The sequence below is a fragment of the Rhea americana genome, unplaced genomic scaffold, assembly GCF_003343005.1.
Source record: "Rhea americana isolate MKP2758 unplaced genomic scaffold, rheAme1 scaffold_5, whole genome shotgun sequence".
Classification (NCBI taxonomy): Eukaryota; Metazoa; Chordata; class Aves; order Rheiformes; family Rheidae; genus Rhea; species Rhea americana.
In genome coordinates this window covers 7,313,027-7,340,010 of record NW_028186645.1, presented here as the reverse complement: position 1 = coordinate 7,340,010, position 26,984 = coordinate 7,313,027, and the positions used below count along the sequence as shown (strand labels likewise).

At 38.1% G+C, this 26,984-nt stretch overlaps 2 protein-coding genes across 10 annotated transcripts in view; one reads left to right on the top strand and one right to left on the bottom strand.

Annotated features, from left to right (window-relative positions):
• DGLUCY (D-glutamate cyclase) overlaps positions 1 to 4,757 on the top strand; it is a 43,019-nt gene extending 38,262 nt beyond the window's left edge. For all 3 annotated transcript variants that reach the window (XM_085317551.1, XM_085317553.1, XM_085317552.1), the window contains exon 15: positions 4,294 to 4,757. In XM_085317551.1, the coding sequence (XP_085173677.1) occupies positions 4,294 to 4,437 (144 nt within the window). In that variant the 3' untranslated portion in view covers positions 4,438 to 4,757. The remainder of the gene's footprint in view (positions 1 to 4,293) is intronic.
• GPR68 (G protein-coupled receptor 68) overlaps positions 1 to 26,984 on the bottom strand; it is a 58,227-nt gene extending 31,243 nt beyond the window's left edge. For 2 of the 7 annotated variants that reach the window (XR_014897375.1, XR_014897374.1), the window contains exons 1-4: positions 26,031 to 26,121; positions 11,517 to 11,847; positions 8,038 to 9,991; positions 3,265 to 3,388 (exon numbers count right to left, since the gene is read on the bottom strand). Coding sequence is in view for 1 of the 7 variants with exons in the window: in XM_085317554.1 (XP_085173680.1) it covers positions 8,786 to 9,859 (1,074 nt within the window). In the remaining 6 variants the exon portion in view is untranslated. Of the gene's footprint in view, positions 1 to 3,264; positions 3,389 to 7,890; positions 10,089 to 11,516; positions 11,848 to 26,030; positions 26,122 to 26,924 lie in introns of those variants that run through there. The other 5 variants (XR_014897379.1, XR_014897378.1, XR_014897376.1 and 2 more) reach the window with 5 other exon arrangements.

Below are 26,984 nucleotides of genomic sequence, written 5' to 3'. Positions count from 1 at the left end.
CTCCCTCTTAAATATGATTATGTTGCTAAAAGTTGAGGGGGTTTTTGTGGTGATGCCTGATAATTAAGTTAAGTTTGGAGAGCTACAAAATTTTGCGATGAAGTTTAGTGTAGAAGCAAAGTTTACTTTTGTGCTTAAAGCTGATTAGATTACATGAAAGTCTAAAAGCGTATGAGCTTCTGCTAGTTCAGATCAGAGGTCTTTCTAGCTCAGTCTTCCGCCTCTGAGAGAGGCCACTAGCAGGCGCGTAGGGTGGAGAGAAGAATACGACGTTCATGGAACTCCCCCTTCCCTGCCCTGGCACGGGGAGCCGCAAACCAGAGGCTGAAGTAGGCTGCGCTGATTTATATCCAGTAAGAGACTTCATCCTCCTGACTGTCAAAGCTGTTGGTGAAGCTTTTGATCTTCTAGCCTCCATTTTGTCTTGTAATAGTTTCGTAGTTTAACTTTGTGGAAAAAGTACTCGTTTTCAATTGTTCGTGTTTTGAGTCCTTACATAAGGGACATACATATAAATAAAACTGATCCCAACTTTTAGCACAGCCTTAGGTACTTAACAAAACATATGGCACCTTTCAGCTCCAAAATTAAAGATTAATTATATTTTTCTTTTTCTTTTCAGTTACATATACTTCATCTCCCTTTATATTAACATATCCTAAAAACTAGTATGATCAAAATTCTTGATAATGAGATATTGTAATTAAATATGATATCATATACAAGAAATACTTCTTGCTTTTGTTTTACTAAATTATCGAGATGGCAATGTTGATAATGAACCAATAATGAGAATTTCTATTGAATGTTCAATAGTAAAATCTATTCAGATAAAATTAATGGAAACAGTTTTGTGAGAAGAAAGAAAATGACAAATTATCTGGCAAGAGAATATGGTACCTTTAATTATAAATCATGGAACAGTAAACACTATAGGAGATTTCCTGAGCCTGAACACATTAGAGTTCACATACTCCATTAGCGTAAAAAAAATAAAAACAAAATAAATAAAAAATAAATAAAATAAGGCCATTTATGGTTTCTGTGGCTAGTTTCTGCCCCATGCAGTTTCTTTTAATGCAGTAATGATTATTCTGATAAGATAAAAAGCACTGCCATATCCACTTCAGTGTTTATATTATCTGTTTGTAGAAGCAAGCATAACTGGAAAGAAGACAAGGTTATTTCTTTGCACTCTCATTAATCTTTAAGCAGTATTAGGATTGCATTGCAACAAAACCCTGAACTGTGGAGCTCTCCAGTCCCACTCAACATGAGTGTTCTCAAGTTATAGGTTATTCTTCACATATATCTTAATGAGAGACACCAAGAAGCATTTTTTTCTGTGCTGAGAACTTGATTAGAAAAAATCAATTTTATCTAAACAATCTTTTCTTACTTTGCAACTGATGAGCTGAATCATGATTATGTCAGTTAGTACAATATTGGTTTGACTTTTCAGATGTAACTGGTACTTTTATAGTGAGGTAACTGTAGAGGAATATTAATTCTAATATAAGCAAAGGTATCTAACATGGAACATCCTATAAATGATTCTGCATTTTCTTATGTCTCACAACCAGATTAATGTGTTAGACAGTTGTTTTATTATTGAACTCATTATTAATATTAAAAATGAACTGTATAATACTTATTTTGGAACTATAACCTGTAAATATGAATTTTTATATAAATGAGCAATATATAAAAATATGACATTTGTTTTAGAATTCTTTATTAGTTTTGTCATTCACAAGGGAGTTTTTCAGAAATAAAGAGTAAATTAACAAGGTTTTTTTGCTATTAATTTGAATCTTTTGCTCTGCTCAAACACAATTATTTGCTAAACAGAGATCTGTGAGTGAATTGCACCACTTCAGAGCTGAGGAAGCATCATGTACATCGTGCAGATCCTTACAAATGGAAACAATGAAATTTGATGATAGAATATGGTTTATCAGATGTAATTACAATATTAATCAATCAAGTCTTTTTTTCCCCTGTAAGCAGATCAGAGATCTCTGACATGTAAACGTTTATGAGAAACAACTAAAAATAAGGAAGAAATTTTGCTTATCCAATTGAAGTTTCTCTTCTGTGATATAAGGGATCTAATTTGCCACTTTGCATGTAGAAAGTCTCAGTACAAAGAGAAATCCCCTTCATGTAGAAAGGTCAGATGCTTATATTTACAAAAGGATCATTCATATTATGTAAGCTGAAATACATTTATAATTCTATAAATGACAAATGGCACTTCTTATGTAACGTATCCAAATAATTTCCCTAATAGCTGTATCATTGCTGTATTGTTGCATGACTTCAAGATTGACACCATGTAACTGTTCAGTTTTTCTTTAATAGAAAAGCAGTGGTTATTGTTACGCTTGTGAACAGTGATGCATTACCAGCAAATATGAGACAGATATTTATAGTGCACATTTAAAAAGCAGGTTGCCAGCTTATAATAAAAACTCTGTAATTAACAATACAAGATATGATTTAATTCCTCCAGAAGTGTTTATATTTTCACTATATACAATAATATGTAAAATCCATGTCAAACTTCAGGTTTGAAGATATTGTAGTCTGTATGGTTTAGAAGCCTTCCCAGAAAAAGCCCAAAGCATTTCATAAGAGAATATTAGACATTTTAACTTTATAAATTTTTTGGTCATTTATTTTTTTAAAGGAGCTAAAGGACTTTGGTAGATATCATTGTGCAACAACAAGAATGTATTTCAAGCTATAGGACTGTCTGTCAAGGACATTGGTAAGGCAGTTTCAGTAGCAATTTCCATCAAAGCAGGATCTCACACAAATGGAAATAAAAACAGTAGAACAAAGACCAGAAAAGACATTGCTAGCAAAGAAAAAAACAAAAAGACATGTCTGTGACTATTTAAAAGGCATTATGTAAATTATAGTGGGATAAGGGATAGSGGAGGGAAGCTAAGACATAACTAGGCTTTTTATTAACTGAATTAAAGAAATAAATTCTCTCTGTAGTAAATGCTAAGGCATTATAAAGAGTTGTAATGAGTACATTTAATGTCAAATGAAAAGCAGAGTAGCTAGAATAACATTTTGAATCTATCTCCAAAATTCTCAAAGATTCTTGAAAGAACAGATAATTTATGCACTGCTACCCTAAAAGGCTTTTTATCATAACTGTAGAAAATGGAATGTGTCATTATTGCAGCAGTGTTCTATAAATATCTGTATTTACATATATAAGAAAAAAGGCATATATGATCCCATTACCTGTCTTGTTGGCAGTGTCCCCTAAAAACAGCTTGGTTGAAATTGAACAGCAGGTTCGAAATTTGATAGAAGGGGAGAGGTTTCAACCTTTTGAGATTCTGGCAAATTTCACAAAAATGGGTACCTAGAGAGAAGAGAGACCCCTTTTAATGCTGCTACTGAAGCTATGGCTTTTCACAAAAACATTTAGGAGCAAATCTGCTAGACTTTACTGCATCGGAAACGAGGCACTTCTAATTTCTCTGCTCATAGAATTACTTTTTTTCAGACCTGATTTTGTCTTTTACCTTGCAATGCTAACTGGCCTGTATCGCTCAATCGAGGAGTTTGTTCCCTCTGTGTACATTAACAGCTCAACTTAGAACATGCTTTATCTGCTTACATTATTGTTAGGCAAGAAAAATAACATGAAATTGAGTTGTAGTGCTAAACAAAGGAAATTATATGCTATTTCAGGGTTTTCTTTTTATTCATCCCTTAAGCAACCAGAATTCTCATTAAAAAATCAACAGAAACAGAGGACACAGAGTAAAAGGCAGGTAGGAATCTCTAAAGAAGCAGGAAGGAAAGTGGTTGTGCAGCGCATTCTGGTACCTTTACCTCTGTAACCTTTTTTTTCTTGATGTATTTTTTTTTTTTTTTTTGCATCTGCAGTTAGCTGCTAGGTTTTGGAAACAAAAGATTTTGAGGTATTTGGATTCCTCTGATTGTGTGATTGCGATTTGTGCAATTTAGGATTTTGAAACCAGGCAGAAAGAAATCAGGTTTCTATAATGCGTGTGTGTTTGTTTTATTTTAAATAGTAGCCATGAATACTACCTTTGTCAGTCACTAAGATCCGACTGTTAAGCATATTCTTTGGTCCAAATTAAATGGCAGTGTTTTACAAATTGTAACTAAAATAAACCTGGAAGATGTGGTCAGAGTCTCCCTAGGTTTAAAAAAGAAAAAGCACTTGAGGAACATTCTTGCCTGAATCAGGATTTTAACAAAATTGTATTTCTTTTTTTTTTTTTTTTTTTTTTAAAGGAAGAAAAGTTTCTGAAAACACTTGTGCAGCATGGTGTCCGCAGTGGAAAAACTGGCAGTCTAGAAATGGAAGTGGACGGGCTGCCCTTCTATAACACGCATTCGCTTATGATTGAAAAGCTGCTGCAAGAAGTGCAGCAGTGACTGCCCCTAATGATTTCAAAATCAGGAATTTCTCCTATTTTATTTCCTTATTCCTAATCTACTTACAGGTTAGAAAAAAAATCAGATAGAGATGGTTCTATGTCTSTTAAGTATCCGATTTTTCATGTTTAGTGTCTCAACCATGCACAAACTTTTATCGTTACCCTTACATCTCCGAGAAGCGGGAAGGGGATATGATCATGAGCATTTGATTTGCCTTTTTTTCTCCTGTAATCTTATAATAGATAATGGATATTATATACTAAGAGGTGATCTGGCTTTACAAAGAAAAAATATAATTAAAATGAAATGTTATTGAATTGCTGTTCCTGTTTTATTAACCTTATAGCTGCAGCAGGAAGTAACATGGTAAAATACCGTGTGGTGGAGAAACAGGTGAAGGGGGGAGGTTCAAAATCAAACACAGTAAGCGTTACAGCACATCCATGAAAACTTTTAAATACGGCTCCCCTGCACACTTCTTGTAGCCCCTCTAAGTCTGTACTGTGCTGCTGGTGGACGACTGCTGAAACTTTAACTGATCTGGTGAACGTAAGAATAGCTTTGCGGCATTTCCACGTGAAGGCTGGGCTATGCTGCTTGTCTCCCTCACATTAGTAGTTTATTATTTATAAATTTAGTCCCTTTCTAGGTAACGTGGAAATGCTGTGGGCGTTTTAGGGCATCCTATTTTAAAGGATAAAGGAATTAAATTTGTAAACAGTGATTAAAGTCAATGGTTAAAAAATAAAGCATGATCAGAAATTAAAGAACCTTGGCATTCAGTATGATATAATTTTATGTAAATGAAAGTATAGATGAATTCCATTATAGAAATTCAGCTCTTGGTGAGATTGCACCAGTACATGACAAGCAGTTCTGAAATGTGCCTGAGTGGTGTCCTGAAAAGCTSTGTTTTTATTATAACACCAGAGATCATCAGTGCAAAAGTTCTGTCAGCAATCAGTCCTCACAGCAGAAAGGATGTGATACATTTTACACTGGGCCTCTCAGACATGATGCCTTAGGTCTCAGAGTGGTTATAATCAGTGCCCAAGGACAGCATCACTCCGTAGTGCTTTAACAGGACCAGTTCAGACCACTTTTTTTCCCCAAAAGAATGTGGACTTTCAGCAGCTAGGAACATTTTATATCTACTTTTCTTCTGAGCAGGTGAATTTAATGTTCTTGCCCTCCTGTAAGAGATGCATGTAACTTTTTGAGAATAAGAAAAATCAGTCACATTTGTCTTGACAATACCACTTGTACTTCAAACATTGATTTTCTGAATTCATTGAGGATGCATAGCCGTTAAAGACTTAGAGTAGAACATACATGAGAGAGAGAAATTTCAAAGCCAGATTTGCTGATAGACATTCAGACTTATAAAAACTCCCTAGTGTTTATTTTAAGGCTCACTCCTCATTTTATATTCATTTTATTCAAAACCTTCTTGAAGGAAGTTGCAGTGAAATTATTTCTCAAGTTTCTCAAATAGAAAATAACTTCTTCAGATGTCTCCAAACTCTAACTATTAAGTAAGTAACATATTTCATACGAATGCTTGAACTTTTTCCTAAAGCCATTAGCCCTAGAGGACAGCATAACTTAACTGGTGTGTAGAGCCCACAAATTAAATTGGCATTATTTTGAAAAGTCTGTTTGGAAAATGTCACAGCTAATTTATTTCTGTGTGGACATGTGCACCTACATGCTCAGTAGTCTACTGACATTTTACACTAACAGGTGTAATATATAGGAGTCTATGTGATTTGGTAAGCTTTTGCTGTCTTCTTTCCAAAATACAGGTTTTAACAGTCAGATCTGGTTAAGAAATATAAAATGTAATGATTTATTAAAAAACACATTTCAGAGAAAGAGAGTAATCGCTTTGTCTGTTGCATGTGAAGCCCCTGATTTAATCTGATAGCAATGTGTAGCACATTTTTGTCTGCCGTCGTCAGACCGCTGTTTGACTATGTTTTGCATGAAACAGAAAGGTTCTGAGGATTGCAGTCCTTACCTGGCAGCTAGTTCTGCAGCCCAAACCTGGCAGTACTATGTAGGAAGAATCAATGAAGTATTGACTTCATGTTTAGAAAAAAGAACCCCAAATCCTTCCCTTCATGGTCAATAGGTTCAATGTTGAGAATTGTAACAAAATGCTGGACTCCATTACACAAGTTTCCTTCTTCTAAACTGCAGCAGCTGAGCTAAAGTTGACACCAGAARTGCATCAACTCAAGTAAGTCTTAATCTGTCAGATAACAATTTGGTTGCAATATGGCATGCTCTGCCTTCCAGCTGGCTAACTGAAACAACGTGGCTAACTGTAAAAACAAGTGAAGCATAAACAGGGCAACAAATATTTCATCTTAGAACAAACCATGTATGTGTCTTACAGCATGTCAGATCATGGAGTCTGAGCAGTTGAAGACGTGGCTATCCCAGCAACTTTTCCTAACAACACACAAGCACGGCGTTATAGCAACTTGGAACTCCTGCCTTACAACCCAGATATAGAACGGCAGAAGAGTCTAGGGGAAGGATTAGGAAAAAGTAAGGCTAAGCAGCACTGACAGAAGAAAAATGCATATACAAGGTAATTAATTCAGCATGGTGAGTGGTCTAAGCATAAAGAAATGTAAAAGAATTAAACAAACCAAATGTTAATCTAAGCAAATCTAATCCCCTGTTGGGAGTGAGGACATGAATCCTTCCTTTAAAAGGAGGGGAGAAGAGGATCTGTAGTTTCTTAAATGGAATCTGTAGGCCAAAGCCAGAAGATAGTTATATCAAACACAGGCTGAATAAATATAGGAAGAAAATAATAAAGGCATTATTTATTTAACATTGCCCTCTCAAGGTGGCTTCCAGAAAACACTTAGAATGTATTGGCTTTTAAGWATGTATTGTATGACAAACAAGGATGCATACAATGACATCTTTGAGAAACCAGATGCAGGTCTGTCTAGAAAATCTTCTGGAAAAAAAATGGTTATTCTGCTGCATCTACTTATCAACTGTGGGTTGCAGAAGGATAGAGGTGTTTCAAGGAAGGTTTGAAAGCAGAGGAAGCAGCAAAATTACAAGGCAATACTCATAGTATAACAGTTCAGATGCAAGAAAGTATGATGATCAGATGACGAGAAATGGACAGGATTCCTTAGTATAACAAATAAAAATAAGAAACTAGAGAGGAAGTGCTGATAGAAGCAAAAGGATAGAGCACAACTCCCAGTTCTTTAACTGTCATTATCTCTAGTTATTCCTRTATTTTGTTTCTCTTTTCTAAATTAGAAAACACACAGATCATCYGTACATCATATTTTTGATACTGTATTTACTGAAAAATGACTAGACCCTGAAGTGTAATGTCTATCAGTGAACACAAAATTTAAATTCAATCCATTTAACAGATTCACTGGCAATGCACTGTTATTCAATTGCTTGCATGGCTTGTGCTACACAAGATATATTTGCAAGGACATAATCCAAATCTTAGCAAGGTTTAATGGAATTCAGATTAAACTGAATTTATCTTTGAACACAGTGACTCAAAGAATTGGATRGATTAAAAGCACCTCATGAACTACCAACCTCCTGTTCTTTTCGAAGTCCACAGACTGAATTATTTTTCCCATCAGAGCCTGTTGATAATCTGATACCTTTTAAAGTCAATAGGAGCCTGATGATGAGGTTCAGCAATGTGAGATCAGTTGTCAATYAATGGATTGAAGGTCTCAGCAGGTGGTGAGTTTCTTGTGCATGCTCTTCCAGAACATCTCACATTATTTGATTGGTTGTTTTAGGAGGCAGGTTCTGACAAGGTCTGTGCAGAACTTGAAATGGGCTTGAGGAAGAATTATTTTACAGACTTACAGAAAAGATGCACATAGGACTTTTTGTTTTCTTTTAAAACTACTTATGGGGACATTTTATTTGTTCGGTCTCCAACTTTTTCAAAAGAAATGACAGCTTTTTGAGAATTCTTTTTCTCTAGATGCTACAGGCACAAACAGACAGCAGTTAATGACAGTTTCAGCAGATCCACACCATGAGTACTAGCTTATTTCAGCCAATGCAGTCATCAACAACAGTTGAGTGACAAGACAACAGTTTCTGAGTTGCACCATAATGGCAGTAGACATGTGATTGTAACTGAACTCTTAGTTTATACTTTCCTCACTGTGGTCAAGGTCCAAGTACCTCTAGAAACTACCTCACTATATTGCATAGCTAATAAGTCTTTGAGAGGTAAAATAGTTGTAATACATGGATAAATCAGATGCATACACAACACAGTCATATGTCGAGATTTTGGATGAGTATTCTTTTCTGATGACTACTATAGACTGCCTAAGTTAGTTGTAGAGGAGTCCTTTATTCCAGTGATATCATCTGATYTTCGTAATAATGCTGGCTGTTGCTCATCCTGTGGCTTGTTGAGGGTTTCTGGAGCATTCAGCTGGTAGGTTTCCTTAGTCTCAGTCCTAAGACATCCTAAAGACGTTAAACAAGAGTCTCGCATCTTGGCAAAGTTCTGGTAAGTGCTTTCACTGGAAAAACAGTACAACACTGGATCAGCAACACAGTTAAAGGTAGTCAACAGGAGCGAAACATGGTAAATATTAAATATTTTCTGAGCAAATGAGCAGTCATTCTCAAACAAGCTGCGAACTACAAGTAGGATGTGGTATGGTCCAAAGCAAACTAAAAAAATGAAAACAGTGCTTGAAACCAGTCGCTTAATTTGAATTTTCTTCTTCTTTTGAGTGCCATGACTCTTGTGGACAACTCGTAAAATTCCACAGTAAGAAAAGGCCAGCAGAAAGAAGGGGAAAAGGAAGCCAGCGGAGAAGCGGTAGTAATTGACATTATGCTCCCAGTCTTTAATGGGGTAATGCTCAAAGCACACCACATGGCTGTCAGCATCCATACTGATCTCCCCATGTGTAAAGACAAACCAGCACGTCACGATTTCTTTGGCCCAGATAACAGCACTCACAATTGCAGCAGCCTTCAGTGTCCGAAACTGGTGAAAGCGAAAAGGGTGCACTACTGCTAGATAGCGATCTATGGAGATGCAGCAGAGGAAGCCCACACTGATATAAATATTCTCATACAAAAGAGTGCCACAGATTTTGCACAGCAGTACATCGTAGGTCCAGTTGTCATGCTGTAAAACATACTGGAGCCAGAAAGGCAAAGAAAAAATGTACAACAGGTCTGCTACAGTCAAGTTGCAAAGATAGATACCCAATTCATTTTTAGCCTTGATCTGTAGATATCCGTAGTACAGTGAGAGGCAATTTGCAGGGAAACCTAATACAAACACAAATATGTATACCACAGGGGATAAAGTCTGGTGGATATTGTGATCAACAGTGCACTTCTCAGTTGCATTCTCTGTGAAATTCATCTTCTACCTGTCACTCATCAGGGTCCCAAATGGAGAGGTGTAAAATTTAATTTCATYCAGTTTCATATATCATTTATTTCTTCCACAAAACCTTTATCTTGAGGTGATGGCTTGCTGAAGGATGTTAATAACCTGAGGGTAAAACACATGAAAATCTTTAAGAGGAATACTGTTATAAAATATTTCGTACGGTTTTCAGTAAGCTGCCTTTTCCTAGCTTTCAATTTTCTTTTGGTCTTTGATGGAAGATAAAGCCTGTCTGGGAAATCATAATTTGTGTCAATAAGTCCTAGTACTGTGCACACATACAGTATCTTCTATCAAAGGCTTCCAAAGCAGTTTATAACCATTTATCAATTTAGCTTTACAAGTATCTGTAAGGTGAAGAAATATTATCTCTGTTTACAGATGAGGCACAAAAGCAGTAATTTAATTTATCCAAGATGATGGATAAATCATCTCAGGCAAAATAGTCTATACAGACTCCTTTAGAGGATGCTGCAGGGTGCACAAAGACAGCTGGTTTTTCATTTCCATTTTTAAAATTTCCTGTAAGATACAAAATACCATGGACCTTGCAGTTCAACTCATTAGGATTTTAAAGATGGAATTTTTAGCAGCCTATTTTATACAGTTGGTTGTAAACACAATTCCAAAAGTACGCTTTCTCTGTCAGGAGGACTCCTGTAAAAATTTGGTAAAATCTATCCTACAGTATATCATGTTACAGATTCCTTATTTGCCATAGACTCCCTAAACTACCTATTTAATATTATCTATACCTTTGTGTCTTTTCTTTTGTTTATCTACATTGTATTTGATTATAATTGTGTTCATCTAAAGGATCTGTAATCCAAATATCTACCCATAAAAACCTTTTCTATACTACATAATATTACTATTCAAGACACTTAAAAAGTCACTGCTGCCAGTGGGTTAGCAGTCAGTTTAACTAGGAAAGGTCACCCTCGAGCCAGCTCATAGCTATTAAACCCGTATGTTCAGTGACTCTGGCACAAGTGATCAAGACTGGAAAACAGCAGGGCAGACTGAGCCCCAGTCTTAGGAGGGAGGATGTATATTTTACCTGATGATGCGAAACAGAAGGACTGTCTTTCTTTTAATCTCTTCCCCAAAATGCTCACTTGTAATGCACACTCTTGTGAAGATTAGCAATTTGTACACACTTCCTAAAGCTTCAGTTAACATGGACTATCAATCAAAAGGAGACAGCATTGTCAGGGAAAGAAAAGGCCTTATTGCTTTTTTCCTGTTTACTATCCTAATTTGTATTTTTGTCATCTTCTTCTGCCCTGTATAGGAACATACAAATTTTTCCAAGGCAACACTTATGAAAACAGCCAACACTCTGYAGTAAAATTACTGTGAGGTGCAGCATTTGAGAATGTTACTGCAAAATAGAGTCATTTTTATATAAATGTCTTCTTAGATAGTATTGGGCTTTAGTCCTGTCAAAATTAAAAAGATCACTTCCTTCAGGACAGAAGAGAAGTGCCTGGCCAATCCTGCAAAGACATATAATATTTAACTTCAATCAGTGTGGTATAATCCCACTAAAATCACAACAAAATCTTAGGGTCACACAAAAACATTTAAGAATTAGAACTTTTTCATTTGTTTCTCTTCTTTTTCTTACCAACAGCAAGAACATCGGTCCTGTTTTTGCTGGAGGTCACCTTGGGCATCTCAGATAGCTTCAGTCACAAAATGGCAGGCTAACACAAGCTCATGTCTCTCAAATCTTCTACCTTTGTTGTCCCAATCCACTTGTGTGAAAGGTTGAGTCTAGCACAGTACAAGCTCTGCTCTGCTGCTCTTATGTAGTTATTTAAGGGGATAAACAGAGTCATCTCCACATTGTGGATGGCACAATAGTTATTACAGATAAATCAAGTACAACAGGAGAAATGCTGCTGAAGGGACCCAGTCACAGGTATCAACAGTCCAGGAGATTGCTGTAACCTTCCCTATGGAATAATAATGATAATGTTAGCAGCATAGAAACATACAGCAAGAATTAATCACTGAAGTTATAGGCAAATTTCTGAAAGGACTGTTACAGGTCATTAGCTCTCTTTTAACACCATCCAATGCACTATGCTGGTCTCAGTGATACGATAAACATTACGCAGCATTTCTATCAACAGGACATCTGCTTCACACACTGCAAGAAAATGCCCCAAATCTTTCCTGAAAATGGTTCRTTAACCTCTAGTTACCCTGCCTTTTCTAATCTGGAGCTCCAAAGCAAATATAATTGTATTTAAATTTTCATTTGATGCAATTTCTGCATACAACTCTGGTGGCTTCAGCATGTAAGGTTTGTCTGTGCAGATTGATTGACATACCTAGTTATAGTCTAAAAAGCCTGTCTTTTTATGTCTAGCATAGTTCAACAGCTCTAAGTTTTGTTCAGTGTCATCCAGGAACATGGATCACAGTATGAGAAAAAGCAGATGTACTCCACCATTACACTGTTTTTTGCAAAACTCTTCTYTTCCTTCATGACCTCAAAGTGTTTTATTAAATTATGGTTATGTCATGGAGAATTTGGTTGTAAAAATCATATCTGTTTAGCTTAAAAAGTCTTGCCAGAACACAGAATACAAAGGACACAGCAAAAGTCTTATTGATATGATATTGTTCTAATATAATATACACTTATGATTACAGCAATGTTTCCTGCTCCTGGAGGAAGTGCTGGAGTGTGCTGTTTCAGCGAGCTGGAAGAGAAGGCTGGCTTTTATGAATCTCTCTGCCCTCTGGTAACAAAACCGCTCTTATCCTTTCATTGTCTTACAACAGATTTCAAAGATGAAAAACAAAGGTCCAGATTCTTGTTTGCACAATAGCAGTTTTATATTGCTCTTCTGGTCATTGGCAGTGGTTAGCTTGGAAAATTCTTCCCTTGTTTCAGCCTCCTCAGTGTATGGGCTCTGGGACGCCTCTGTGCCCTCTGGTCCCCTCTTGGCTGACTATTAACAGTCTCAGCCAAATGCGACACGGATGAGGGCAGTATAAATGTAGTTTACCTTTCCTTTTCTTTCTCTCCAAAACAAGTGTACTAAGGATAGCTCATACACTGTTCAGGGCATGAAACTATATGCTTTTTCAAACAAGGSTGGTATCAAAGTACTGCAATGGCAGCTTTTCTTTGGATAGGTGCTTTAAAGACCACCCTGTTAATAAGAACATGATACACGATGTCTTGCAAGCTCTCTGTAAAAGCTGAAAGGAAAGGAAAGGTGATACAAAATAGGGGAAAGAAAATATGAATAGCTCCCCTGTTACATACTGACCTAGCCTGGACAGTAGGAGTTAAAAATGAAAAACTTGCTCTGTGAAAACCATCTGGGGTGCAGATAATCATAAAGCTGAAACCAGTTAGGGATGGGAACACACAGGCATTCCATTTAGACAGCTTTAATATGGAAACCGTGCAGCTGTGTGATTTTTCAGAGCATAGTTTATGTAATACCTTTTGTATCACCTTCAGTGTCTGCTTCATTCAGCAAACATTTCCAGGCAGGATTCTTCTCTATCTCACACATTTGCTCACGTCATTTAGATGATACCCCTCTGAGCTCAACTCTTGGAAACAAATTAGAAGACTTTTGATATTCAGATGAACTCCAAACATCCTTCTTGTTCCCAAATGAAAAATAAAGCCAAGGATCTCTTGGCTTTAAATAACTTGACTTTTTCTTGTTTTAAATGAGCCAACTTTCATTAGTCACTGAACAGCTCAATAACAGATTCTTTTCTTTCCAAACTTCTTTGTACACCAACTGATGACAAAAACATCATTCCCGCCCTGCACTAGTTAAGCTGTAAGAACTCTATGAACTACGGAGCAGCTTATATGTGTTAAGCAATGTCTGTTTGATGGTACAGGAAATCGCTCAGAGCCACTTACAACAGCCTCTGCAGCTCAGACTGAGTAACAGTGTAGAGCCCGAGCAGTTTTTTTCAGTTTCAGTGAACATTGCTACAGCTTGCCTCATAAGAGATATGCCTGCAATTAGACCTACATGCTTTCAGCAGACAAAAAAAAAGGGACTATRCCAAAGGACTTCTTTGTGTACAGAGGACAGAGAGGGTGACATGGTGGTATGCCTATATGTGACAGTAAATCTCTTGCTATTTAGTCTGTCCCTGCACCTGCCATGTWAGACAGACCAGAGAGTCACTTGGCACAGCTCTTGAGGATTTGTCAGATGGGTTTGATTCTGTTCCATAAAACTGGAAGGCCAAGTAAAGATGCAAGAATATGTTCAGCAGCAGACTCTTGGGAGTCGTGGGACAATATAAAACGGGCAGAGACCGGCTGGCCCAAAACCCGAGAGAGAGGAGCAGGAGCAAGGGAGAGCAGCTCTGACAGCTGCATTAGATGACCTAAGAACTGAGAGCAGGTAAACGGCAGCTAGTTACTGAGTATTGCTTCTGCAAAAGTTAATCAAATTACATTTTATTACTATTATAAGATATTCTTTCTGCCTCTTGTCTCCTCCACRCACTCAGGAAGGGCTGCTTCATCTCCCCAACTTATTTCTGCTCCCTAGTGTCAAAGGGGCCATGCTCCAGCTGGCAGAGGGAAAGGAAGGCAGAATCATTCCTTTGTACCTCCCTCCTCTCTTTCTAAAGTCTGTCCTTGTTCCTAGCCACTTAAGAAAGCCTTAATAGAAATAAAGTAGAAGAAGGTGGAAATTAGGGCGCATGACTAAAGATGAGTATGAGGAAATGACACAATTTCTGGATTGAATCAGAAAAATTATGATGTAAAAGGATTACAAAAAGAAAGAATCAAAAAAGGCAATAAAAGATGMTTCTATTAACACACAGGAAAAGGAAGGGAAAAGAAAGCGCAAGTATATATGAAGCAGGAGCACAAATTATAGCTGAATATGACAAACACTTGCTGGGTTTTTTTGTTTCAGTTTTCAGAATAAAGATTATGACTGTCTAACCCAATTGTTTTTAACAAAAGGATGGAGATGTAGAAAAAATAGATCCATTTCATTGAGGAAAAACGCAAAATATTGTGCTTGTAAAGAAAAAAAAAGAAATGATCACTATGAAATGGGCAATATTTGACTATGCAGCAAGATGGGTAAGAGCACACATAGATTCACAGTGCCACTACAGAGAAGAATTACAGTGGGATACCATACTTAAGGGACACAAACYGAGGTGTCCGCTTTGCTCACGACTGATGAAGCCTGCAGAAGCTTTTTGTGCTGTGCTGTGAGAGAAGTATAGGCAAATTTAAGAAGTCCATATGTTTTGGGCAACTGAACTACATAATCTCAACTTCAGTCTCTACCATTTGAAATTACATTGCTTTACAAACACAAGTTTTTTTAACATAAATGGATAGTTTGTGAAGCACTGCAGAAGTCCATTTATCTATGACAGTCATTTGTACAGCTGCCATAGATAAACAAATACACTATGGGCAATGTAAAGCATCTTTATAAGACAGGGAAATAATTCTAGTGAATAGAGTACTTTATCCTTGTTGAGCAATTGGGATAAGTCAAYTTACTGTCCAGCTACTTGTAAGGGCACAATGCAAAGCCATGGAAATACACTTAAGCCAGCATTGACTCCTTGCTCATAGCATAGCATAGCAAAGCTGCAGCAGCATGATACTTTGCTTGGGGAGATTAGAGAAGAAGGGCAATGTCAGGTGTAGAAGAAAAATAAGTTAATACAGCTCTACTGCGTTAAGTCTCTCCAAGGAAGTTGCTTCAATTTGGCTCAAGACTCTTAGCATGGCAGGAGATTCGTTGAGCTCAGATAGAGTTTGTGTGGCCCATAAAGAGACAAAAGTCCAGTGGAAATAATGATTTTATTCATTAAAGACTGTAGCCTGATGTGGATGCACAAGTGGGTTAAAAATTAGGTTGCACTTTCTAATTCCTAACCCTAGTATATTTGACAAACATACTCACCTTCTTCTAGTGTAGCTCATTTTATGTGCACCATCAGAGGATCTTTTCAGGACATAGCATTAATTTCTCTATTGACTATACTATAAATTTTTAACTGAATCAGTTTCTAAACCAACAATATCTGAGTGAATCCGGGATCAAATTTAGACCACTTTTAAAGGTAGATACCAAAGTTCTTGGTGCCTGAGAGTGTAAAGTAGAAGTCACTGCAACAGCAAGTGCACAGAAATATTGCTGAAGAGCAGCTGGCTGCAAGGAGCTTTATTTTTGCTTCTGCTGTTTTTGTGTTCTTTTATATACATATATATATATATATATATATATATATATATATATATATAAAGCAGAAAGGCCACCTCTGAGGTTATCTGCTGTAGTTGCCTTCCAATTTTTATGTCTGCTTTTTCGTATTAGAAGAATCAAGTCCTATGTCCTTTACAAGAGAATCTTACTAAAGGCATGCAGTAAAAACTGGACTGTATCTTTTTAAATCTCTGAAACTATCTTATATAAAATGAAAGAAAAAAAAAATCAAAACCCCTAACCCAGCTCCTCCTCCCTTCTAAATTTCACTTAGGCCAATATGCGACCCATTCAGTGTGTATTAACTTGCAAGGGACCTGTCTTACGTCCATCTCTGYGTATAATAATCATTACTCTTCTGTGTATTTGTTTCAGTGGGAGGAAACCATAGAAGTGTTCCGTAAATCATAAATCACATTACTTCTGTCATTACTCTATGACTCCATTTATAAACCTATTGTCAAAGAAGGAAGCCAGCAACATTCTTTAGAGCCCACATAAACAAAAGATGAATTAGTCATCAAAGCCCGGTATTCCTTAGCAGACATGCAATTATTCACAGCATTGGCTTAATCACTCCACTTAAACTTTGATATCCTGGGAATTTGTCTCAAATTCTTAATTTCTGTTTTCCATCAAATCGCTCCAAAGTCTGAAATAAGCTAGTTCACTTAAATATTGATTTCATCACTGAAACTTCAGGTGGCACCTGAACCACAATGGTAGGTGAATTTACGATTTCATGCCCAAAAATGTATCATTAAGGATCGATAATGTGGATCTGAGTAACAGATTCATGTTAAAATCCTTGAATCGTGAATTTTTTTTTGATAGTGAGCTTAATGTTTGTGAAGAGTACTGGATTGGACATCAAATGTGTGTGAAAAAACATTTGATGATAGCATTCCATGATAATGGTCTGAACTACTACAGTTCCAAGYGAGCACACTAAAATATTGCAACGTATTAGCAAAGGTAAGTATTTATTCTTTGTTCCTCCAGTGGTTAGTCTCACCCTCCTCTACCTCAGACTCTGCCACAACCCACCTGCTTTCCAAGTACAGAACATTTTAGTGGCTTAGTTTGCTGGCTTATAGACGGGTCAAGTACGTGGTGAACTGTTCGGTTGTACTACAAAACTTTCTCTTGATCATCATGAACTGAAAAAATTGACTTGTACTGCCTAATGCAAGCAGTATAGGCTGATGGATGCAATGCAGCTAGGCGCTAATGTAGTTTAACCTTTCAGGTGCCCTGGCCCACAGATCACAGAGCTCCTTAAGAAATACCTGAACCAGTATGGCTCATATACATAAATGCTTACATTCAACTCGCTTCATAAACTCAAATGAACAAGCAAACAATCTTTCAATTAAGCAGGAAGCCACCTAGAAAAAATCAGCCAAGCAATTCTGAATGTTGTTGGGAGAAATAATGTACTACACACCAGTAACTTATCATTATAATACAGTATGCTGTGGGCTACACTGGGAGATGTCACAAGTGGGATGGACTTACTGAATAAGATTTACATTCCAGGAAAATGTCATTGTTTCAGAGAAAAATTGCTCTGAATATACCAAGCAATCACCATTCTAGGTTAATATTTGTTCTTCTAGCTAGTACACTGAGGACTCAACTTCTTTCTCATCTGATGTGCAGACCGCTGTATATGACATTTTACATACTATATATGACACAATAAAGTTAGTAATAAAACATGCTATATTTTACAGTAGAAGGTAGGAAAAGGCATGGGGAGTTAGAGTGGTCACAGACTGAGCCTGAGCGAACAGTATAAATTGTAAACCCACATATCACACTTGGAGGTATAAACRGGACAGGGGCACAACCTCTCCATCCTGTGCACCACTGCAAGGCTCTGCTAATCTGCTGACTGGCCAGAAGAAACGGAGGAGGACGGTCAGAGGTCCAGCAAAGCTGACCACTGAAGGAGTCAGGGTTATTTAGTCTAAAGACGACCAGACTGAGGGAAAACACAGCAACAGTTTTCAAATTGTTAAAGACTGTTGCAAAGAAGGAAGTGATAAATTGTTCTGAGTTGCTGTGAATGCCTAATCGAGAGAGACTGGGTTAAACACCACACCGAAACTTTTCACTTGCAAATGGAGCACTGGAATRGTGGAGAGTTGTCTTCACAGGAGATTTTAAGAAAGTTTAACAAAACATCATGAAAACGGTTCAGCTGATGCCACTTGAAAGCAAAGAAAGCAAAGAGCAGTTTGGGGAGCTCTCAGCACCCTACTGTTCAGTTTTCTATTATTGCCTGCCAAGTGACACAACATCACTCATCCTTCTTTGCCACATGCAATACCAGGACAATCAAATGCATAAATCTGAAAAAATCATTTCCAAAATAGAATTTTGTTTTTAAATAAATCACCATTTTCCAATGCTTTTTTGTGAAATGCTTTTCATTTTGAAAGTTTTTTTCATAGCAAGCTATATGGAAGTAAACTCTATGTGACTTCACATCCACAAAAATTAATTTAAAAATCCCTTTTCTGATGCTGCACAGTTTGATTCCAAGTTTTTATGACTTCTTAAATGAGGCCTGTATATACGAAGGACAACTTGACAAAAGGGCAAAGACAGTCAGACAGGATAATAAGCACAATTTGTCCTATGTCTTAAACTGCTTCTTATTCTTTATCTAGGTTCAGGGTTTTTTTTACTGCATGAAAAGGCCAAACAACTGGCTGAGCACAGGGAAGTGCTGAAAAGAATGTACATTTTGGAAAATCCCTATGTATGGTAATAAGAAGTTCATACAAAGTGTATTTTCAGGCAAGCAGTCCAACTGATACCAGGGAGATGAATCACATAATAGGAATTAGTCACATCACAGTTGCCTTAAGCAGTTGGCTCATAGTCTTTAGGAACAACTCTCATCTGCCCCTTCCTTCCTGCTTCTTAAAGAGCAGGCAGGTGAGCTGACCATGTCCCAGTAGTGAATGTAATTCCCTTTTCTCTATCAGCACCATGGCAGCATGGACAGCTTGACCCTCCAGAATTTCACCGCTGAGCTTCCATGCCAAGCTCCAACCCTGTAGGACATGTCTCCCTGATGCTGCCTGGGTGACTTGCTTGCATACAGGAAAGTGAGTGGAGAAAAACTATATCACACCACTGTCTGCAGAAATCTTAATTTCTGTATCCATCAGAGAATAATTCCCAGTCTAATAATCCCTACTAAAACTTTGCTCTCCCCCACAGCCCTCCATAACATAAAAGCTAAAATACCATCCTGCGTCTGCTGTGCAGGAAGTAGGCATAGGTAAACAAACAACTACAGATAATAAAACTGCTTATAATCCTGAATCTGTGCACAGATGCCCATTTAACAACTATGCTGTAAGGCCTAGACTGGAGAAGTAAGAACTTCTCCCTCCTGAATTAAATAGGTTCTGATTCATTTTACCTTCTACAGCCTTGGGAAAATCACCTCACACTTCTGAKTCATTTTTCCAAGCCTTGTATTACTGCCTCTTTTGATACAGCAGTGTGCTCAAACATCAGAACTGCGCTCCACCAGGCAAYGGCAGATAGCTTGCAGGGCAGCTTTTGAGGAAAGGGGAAATCAGTGGCTTAAGATTTAAGACTCTTCCTGCCAGTCTGCCCCAGCATCAGTGGCTGATTACACAGGAAAGCTTTTGCTGGAGAACTRACAAACTAGAGACCGAAGCAGAGAATTCTCTTGCTGCTTGCATCTTTGGTAATGTGACTGCCCCCAAACAGAACAACGCATAAGTAAACTCAAATATAAGCACAACATGCCCCCCAAACAGGGTTACTTCATTAACAGAAAGTAATTTGTAAATCTAATCCTTTTTTTCAACAACCAACAACTAATTCATAAATACAATTGTTTCCCTTCTTTTACTGATAGTTCATCAAATGAAACTGATTTTCCAGTGCTGCTGACAAGGAGTAACTTGGACCAGCAATAATCAATATTTAACAAAGAGAAAAGGCTACATGAGAGAAAAATTCTCACTTCCTAGGTCCAACTAAAATACAGTTGAAATTCTGCCATGTCTAAAGAGACTGAACAGATCCCCTGTTCAAGAAAGTTAACATTTTCATTGTTCTACATAACAGCAAATAATGATACATTTGACAAAGTCATCTCTTTTAAATGCTATTTTCTGCATATATGATTCAGTATATGATTCATTTTGTACAGTAAAATTTTTAAGAAATAGCAAAGCGAAAAGCTATTTAAAATATTTTGAGACTTTCCCCTTCCTCCCCCCATTTTTTCTTTGACTTCTTTCTTATTCTTCTGTTTGGATTTAATCGTAGAAACAAAATTTATCACAGAATAGGACCCCACTCTCAACATCATATGCACTGCCATTTARACAACTAGACTAATTCTTCTGTGCTTCTGCACTAYGTTTGTGTTTCTGGCTTATATTGATTCCCTGTTCTGTGTTGCAAATACGTCTGTTCTAAATCATATTGYTACCAATTCTTTCTGCTGAAGTACACGATCCGTCCTGAAACTGGGATAAGATCTGCATTGACTCCCTTCAGCCTTGGCTGATAACATGACATCTCTATGCAAGCGCCTTGTGTACGCTTTTCAGTGTATAACCACAACACAAGCTCCACTGCCCAGCGTCAGAACACAGGTCTGTCTAGCCCATTATTGTGGTTTTGACAGCTGAAAAAAACAGGCACCTTTCTGTTTTTTTTCACAACAAATGCAGATTTCAGCAAATTCCAAATCACTGGGACACAACCTCAACTTTCAAAGGGTCCCCATTTGCTTGTATGACCCMTCCTTGTGCTGCTCTTTAGCAATGCTTGCTTCCTTTCAGAGTTTGTTGAGTCTTCTTCAGATGGCATTCTCTTTTTCTTCCCCAGATCAAATGCAAGAGGGAGAGAATGTCTTCAAATAGCCCCTGTATAGACTGTATATAGACTGTAGAGATTCAACTTTTCTAGCTGTCCTTTTTTTTAACTGCCTTTTTATTAAGCTTCCTCTTTCTCCACCCTCCCCCCAGTTTTCCTTTTGGAAATTAAGCAAATTTCCAGTAGATAAGTTTCCAGTCTAAGTCAATATTCTCATTTAAGGCTTCTTCTCCAGTGTTATTTCACAGACTTCTCTCATGGTTTTTGTAGAAGCAGCATGATATAAAGGTTTTCTCTGTGCTCCCTGAGTAAGCAGCATTCTGTTCTCAGTGCTCTTTCCTTCATTGTTGCTCACCCTTCCTAACTGACTACAGAAAACTTGAGCCCTGTATATAATTTTTATTTTATTTTTTTATGAGGATAGAGGATTCCAAAGATGTAGTYCCCAGTGGACATAGCATTGCTGGCATCTGTATCTGCAGGCTTCCTTACATTTTCATTTCCTGAATTTTCATTTCCTCAATTCCCTTAATTCTCATTTAAAAAATTCTAGTACTTACATGATTTCAAGCGCTAGTGTCTTGCTTTCATTAAGATGTAAACAAAGCCCAGTGTTCCTATATTCCAGAGTGTCTTCATCTCCTGATGAACGAACCTTTCTTCCCTCCATTTTCTTAGTCATACCTTGAAACTGCCTCTCTCTACCTCTGTCTGGTCTTCCATATGGTGTAAGAAGTCTTTCTCAGCATGATGCTGTTGAACTYCTGTGCTTTAGCACCCTACCTAAAAACCTAAATGTTTCTCCAGAACCTCTCTACCCTACCTTTGGAGAAACTGGCATCCACGTGAGTCACAACGGCCTGTTTTCCCCTAGAGATCCCTAAGAACATGCCTGAAGGACACAGCCCAAGTCAGAGTCACCACCTCTGCTCCTGGAAGGCAAATCACAGTGTCCTCCTTGGAGTCACAAACTCAGCCATGCAGATGCTCAAGAAGCGACTGACCCTCCTCGAGTCTTCTCTTAAACAAATTCTGAAGATCAGCCTGCCCGTGACTAATGCTATTATTAATCTGGATTAAAGAGGTGCAACTCAAAAGTCAAGAAACTGTTTAAGGAACCATGACCTGATCGAAACAGAAAAAAAACTTCTTTTATAGCATCAGAGAAGGAACTTTCAGCAAAGGAAACAATCTTACTATACACATCATTCATACTTTCCAACATGCATCTGCTCAGAGAAAAGGGAGAGAATCAAATACTTTTATTTAAAAAAAAAAAAAAGATCAAACCTGTTTTAGTAATTGGAGCTGAGACAGAAAATCTGATACTAYAATAAATTTGTGATTCTGAAGTTTAGACCTGTTTAGAAATCTGGGTCTTGACTTTATTCTCTCCTGTATAGAGGTGTCAGATGATCTCTAAAATTTGGATGCAAGTTCAAATTTCAAATAATAATGTTCTGATGTGATAAGTTAAGGATCTTAAGTTTAAGTATCTTCCAGTTTAAAAGATAATGCCTGTTYTAAAAGGTATGTCTGATCACTTCTTAAAGGCAGAGCATTAAAAAGATATATCCTTTAGCTAGACGTGTGCATAGATACTAAATAATTATTCAAAGAGTAAAAATTCTCCTTCTGCCTTTGGCAAAGGGAGCACTGAATGCTTTCAGATTACTGCCCTGATATAAAATTATCAAATCCTAATTGTTACTAAACACTGAGTTATAAGAAAATCCAAACCAAAAGAGATCTCTGTAGCATGCTTCCTTTCTTTCCTACTAATGTTGTCTATCATTGGCATTTTATTCAGGTGTCATTTAAAGAGACTTAAGTTAGATAGTTGGATTGTGTTTGCTTTTGTAATACATTMATTTTTGATGTTTTCTTCCCTTCATCTCTTAGCTAGCGGTAACCTCTCAAACTTCACACCTCTCTACTCTCAACCAACAGCAAATAGTCTGAGAAAAAGGAAGTCTGAAAGCTTATAGAACGAAGAAATAATTTTCAGAAATGAGACACTCAGCTGATCTTAGCAGCAACAGCTGTCCATAGCAGTTGTTGAGTGGAGAACATCAGCAGGACCTCTCTCAGAGCGGCTGAAACAGCAACAGAGTCATGTTGAACCTCTCCATCAGGTACAGACCTGATCAGTTTTGTAATTCTACTCGCCTCGGGCATAGTGACAGATCCATGCATAAGCAACCAGATCAAACTCCAAGATAACTCAGCTGGAAACAAATTTGTTGCCACAGAAACAATTCCCGTTGAGAGGGCTCCTCGGCAAGGCACAGAATGCCATATACTTTCATGTGAGCCCATTTCTCAGCCTCCCTCTAACACAGTGTTTTAGGCCTATTATTTAGTCTCTTTTTAGGATAGATCAGCTACAGCTTCCAGACGAGATGGCTAAAAAGTTCTGCTTTTGCTACCCAGGAGGTTTACAGAGGTCAGAGCATGGTTTCTAGTGGAGAAAAAGGAATTACAGTGGACACATCCATCAGAGAATAAACTGCAATGTTAATTCTTAGCTGCTGCTGATTACTGTTACTTAAAATTATTGGCCAGTTGTTTTTCAACATTAAAGCTGCTCTGTRTCTTTTCAAAACCAAGTGCCATCAGCTGTCAAGGACAGCAGCTCTACAAATGCTTCATCTGGCAGAATAATTCATAACAAGCATTAAAAGCCACTCAAAATAAGCTTTATAGGAAAAACAAAGCCCTTGGAGGAAACATCCAGCTAATTGTAAGGTAATTGGCCTCACAAGGCTGCCATGTCTGGAGTCCTATTTCCATGGTTCTCCACTTAAAAATATTTAGCAAATATTGTTTTATTTGTTAATATTAAGAGCTCATGAGTCCAAACTAACTTTTTGTTCAGTTATCACCACACACACAAGAATGGTCAGCAGCAATGAAGCCCCAACTTGATGCAAATGCCCTCAGATCAGATCTAGGAAAGCTGGCAAAGAGAGAACTTTCTCCTCTGTGAACTGTTCAAGATGGTTCAAAGCACACGGAGCACTTTGATGGCTGGATGACAACATCTCCTGCTTAGTGGAGCAAATCTCACACTGGTGCCTACACCTTTGCCTATACTTGGCCTTRGATACTGTGCTCAGCTGAAGGTAAAGTAGTTTCTGATCTGACYGACCTTTGGAAAAAGTCATCCTCCCGGCTCACTGTATTTCGTGTTATCAYGTGTGATGACATTATGTACGTCTAGCCCAGCTGGGAACCATTCCCCCCGTTTTGCCYCTTTCACCTCTGTCTCCTTTGTCTCTGTTCCCTCTGTCTAGGACTCCTCAAGTCCCAGAGCAAAGACAGTCAATTTTTCTCTGCTAGTGGCAAAGTGAGTTAAGTAAGACCCAGTGCAGATGCTAAGTGAGGTGACTTTTTAAAATGAGATATTGGAACTGTCACCTTTTTCTTTATTTAAAACTGTGATATTCATATCACAATGCTGTGATGTAAACATTATCACCTCCGAGGTGTGTCCCACTATCACAGAATGACGCATTGGCCTGATCCTATGAAACCAACAATTTCTCACCGTGTACACCCAGATCGTGGAAAGACTCCTAAAACTTTGTAGAGGTACCTTATATTTTATCATCTTTGTTACAGCTTTATAGCACTAAACATAAAAGGAGCTAGAAAAAGCTGCCTTCTGCCTCTTCCCTCATATAACAGAAAGAGTTTATAATTGTGTGTGGAGATGCAGTATCATTGGTGGGGGGTAAGCAAGGAAGGGACAAAAAAATACTGAAAATAAGATGGGGAAGAAGGTTGAGATGAGGTTGAGAGCAGTAAAAGTATGTGTTTGATCAGAAAAGGATTGTGAAAGTGGGCATTAAAAACACAGGCTTGATTCACTTACTGGCTCCTTGATTAGAGGGAAGAAGAAGTGGTCAGATGTCACACCCTCCTGGAGCCCCTGTGAATACAGACCGCTAATGTGGAAAATGTCACGGAGGGAGCTGATTAACGCACTGCTCAGAACGTCCCGTAACGCTCAGAATGACACTGTCCTGTCTTGTGAGCCTCTGTGCAGCCACTTCTCGTCTCGCTGATAAATTTCCATAAATTTTTATTTATTAATATCTAGATGTGCTTTGAACAGAAAAGCAGAGAACAGGGCTGAATATTCTCCTAAATTCTCTATTTCTCAACCCTCCTCAAGATCACATAAAGCTTATCTCTCAGTGATTTACTTTTCTTGTTTCTTTAAAAAGACTGCCAAAGAGCCAGAAAAATTTATTAGCACCATAAGCAGCCTACAGTAGGGAACAAATGTTTGTAATCATATTAAAGAAAAAAGAAAGAAAAGAAGAAAAAATAGATCTCATTTCACTAAACAAACCTTCACATTCAAGTTTCMTAAGTGGTGTAATAACAGTGAGAAAAATGGTTTACTGTTTGTAAAATATGTTGATAATACCCTTCTGAGATACAAAGACAAATTTGTATCACAGTACACAGAGCACCTACACACAACGGTGTGACAGTTTCCTGTTAGGCATAACTTTTGGTCTGTGAATCACACATTAGTCATTCAAAATAGTTTGTGTCTAGTTTTACATTTCTCCTAACTTCTCTGAAAATGACCAAGGGAATTTATCTTCTGGCTATTGCCCTGCTTCAGTCCTCACAAACGTGAAATAGATGATTCTAGGTTYATTTTAACAATTCCATTTCATTGATACGACGTCAACATCTAACTCTTCTTGTGCCTGAACACCCCTGGAGAAAGTTTTTTGGAAGAACTTCTGTTCAAATTATTTCCCACTAACGGAACCTGGCAAAGGAAATTTATTTTGAAGTCATGAATTTTTGGACACGTTGTTTTGSTTGAGTCCTTGGACTGCCTTATCATTTTGCTTTGTCTCACTTTTAACAACCTAGCCAAAGCACAGTCCTGCCACCTTTCCCGGGGGTATAACCTTGTACAGCTTGGCTCACTGACAGAAACTTCGTTTGCTTTTAAGAATAAATAGATAAAAACGGAAACTCACCTGCAAGGAGTTTGTACAACGAGGCTTCCCCTGCGGTGCGAACAGCGCAAAACTTRTGCTGTCCCAGCGCCGGCTCAGGCTGCTGCCAAGGCTGCCCTCCTCCCAGCGGCGAGCAAGGCTGGTGGGGAAGCAGCGCCGGGGACAAGGAGGAGGAGATTGTGTTTCAGCGCCTGACGGTACAACTGTGAAGGAGACAGCCCAGCCCTCTCCTCCCTCACCCACTCATTCATAAATAAGGGAGACGTGCGTGCCGAAAGCAGATGCTAAATCCAGAGATGGCAGCGCGCAGCGCAGCGCTCACACCCACACCTACCGGCGCAGACACAAACCAGCGGAGACACCACACCGCACAGTGACTGATCAGGGCCACTGATGCACAGCCCAAATACTGCTGCTTGCAGCTTATCTAAACACACGCAGATGTTGACTTGTGTAGACACACTACAAAGTATACAGAGGATTAGTGTCGTTACTAACATTATTTATGTTAAGTTGTTCTTAGAGCTTGCTGAAGTCAGACCTTCRCTACCTGAAGCAACAGCTGATCTCTGCACAAGACAGCTGCTTCTCCAGACGTATGAGAAGCAAGGGAAAGGAGGCAGATGTTTTCTTCCTCTGTCTTTTAAGCAGCTACTGAACCAAGGCACAGCAGTACACAACTTGTCCAAGGTCATTCAGGATGACTGTAGCAGATGTAGAAGCTGACCTTCTGCTAACTCACACCGCTACTCATTCCTCCAGGACAGAACTCTGCGCTGTGGGGCAAGTTGTGAACTGTCTGTTATTCCAAGCGAATGTACACATTCTTAAAAAAACAGAGATATATGAATTACACCATTGAAGCTGGAAACAAAAGCTCCTATCAGTTTAGGTTTTCAACYATGCATAACTCACCCCATTCAGGACCCCTTGCCATGTCGCTGTGASAACATGAAGTAACTCCCCGTTCTTGGC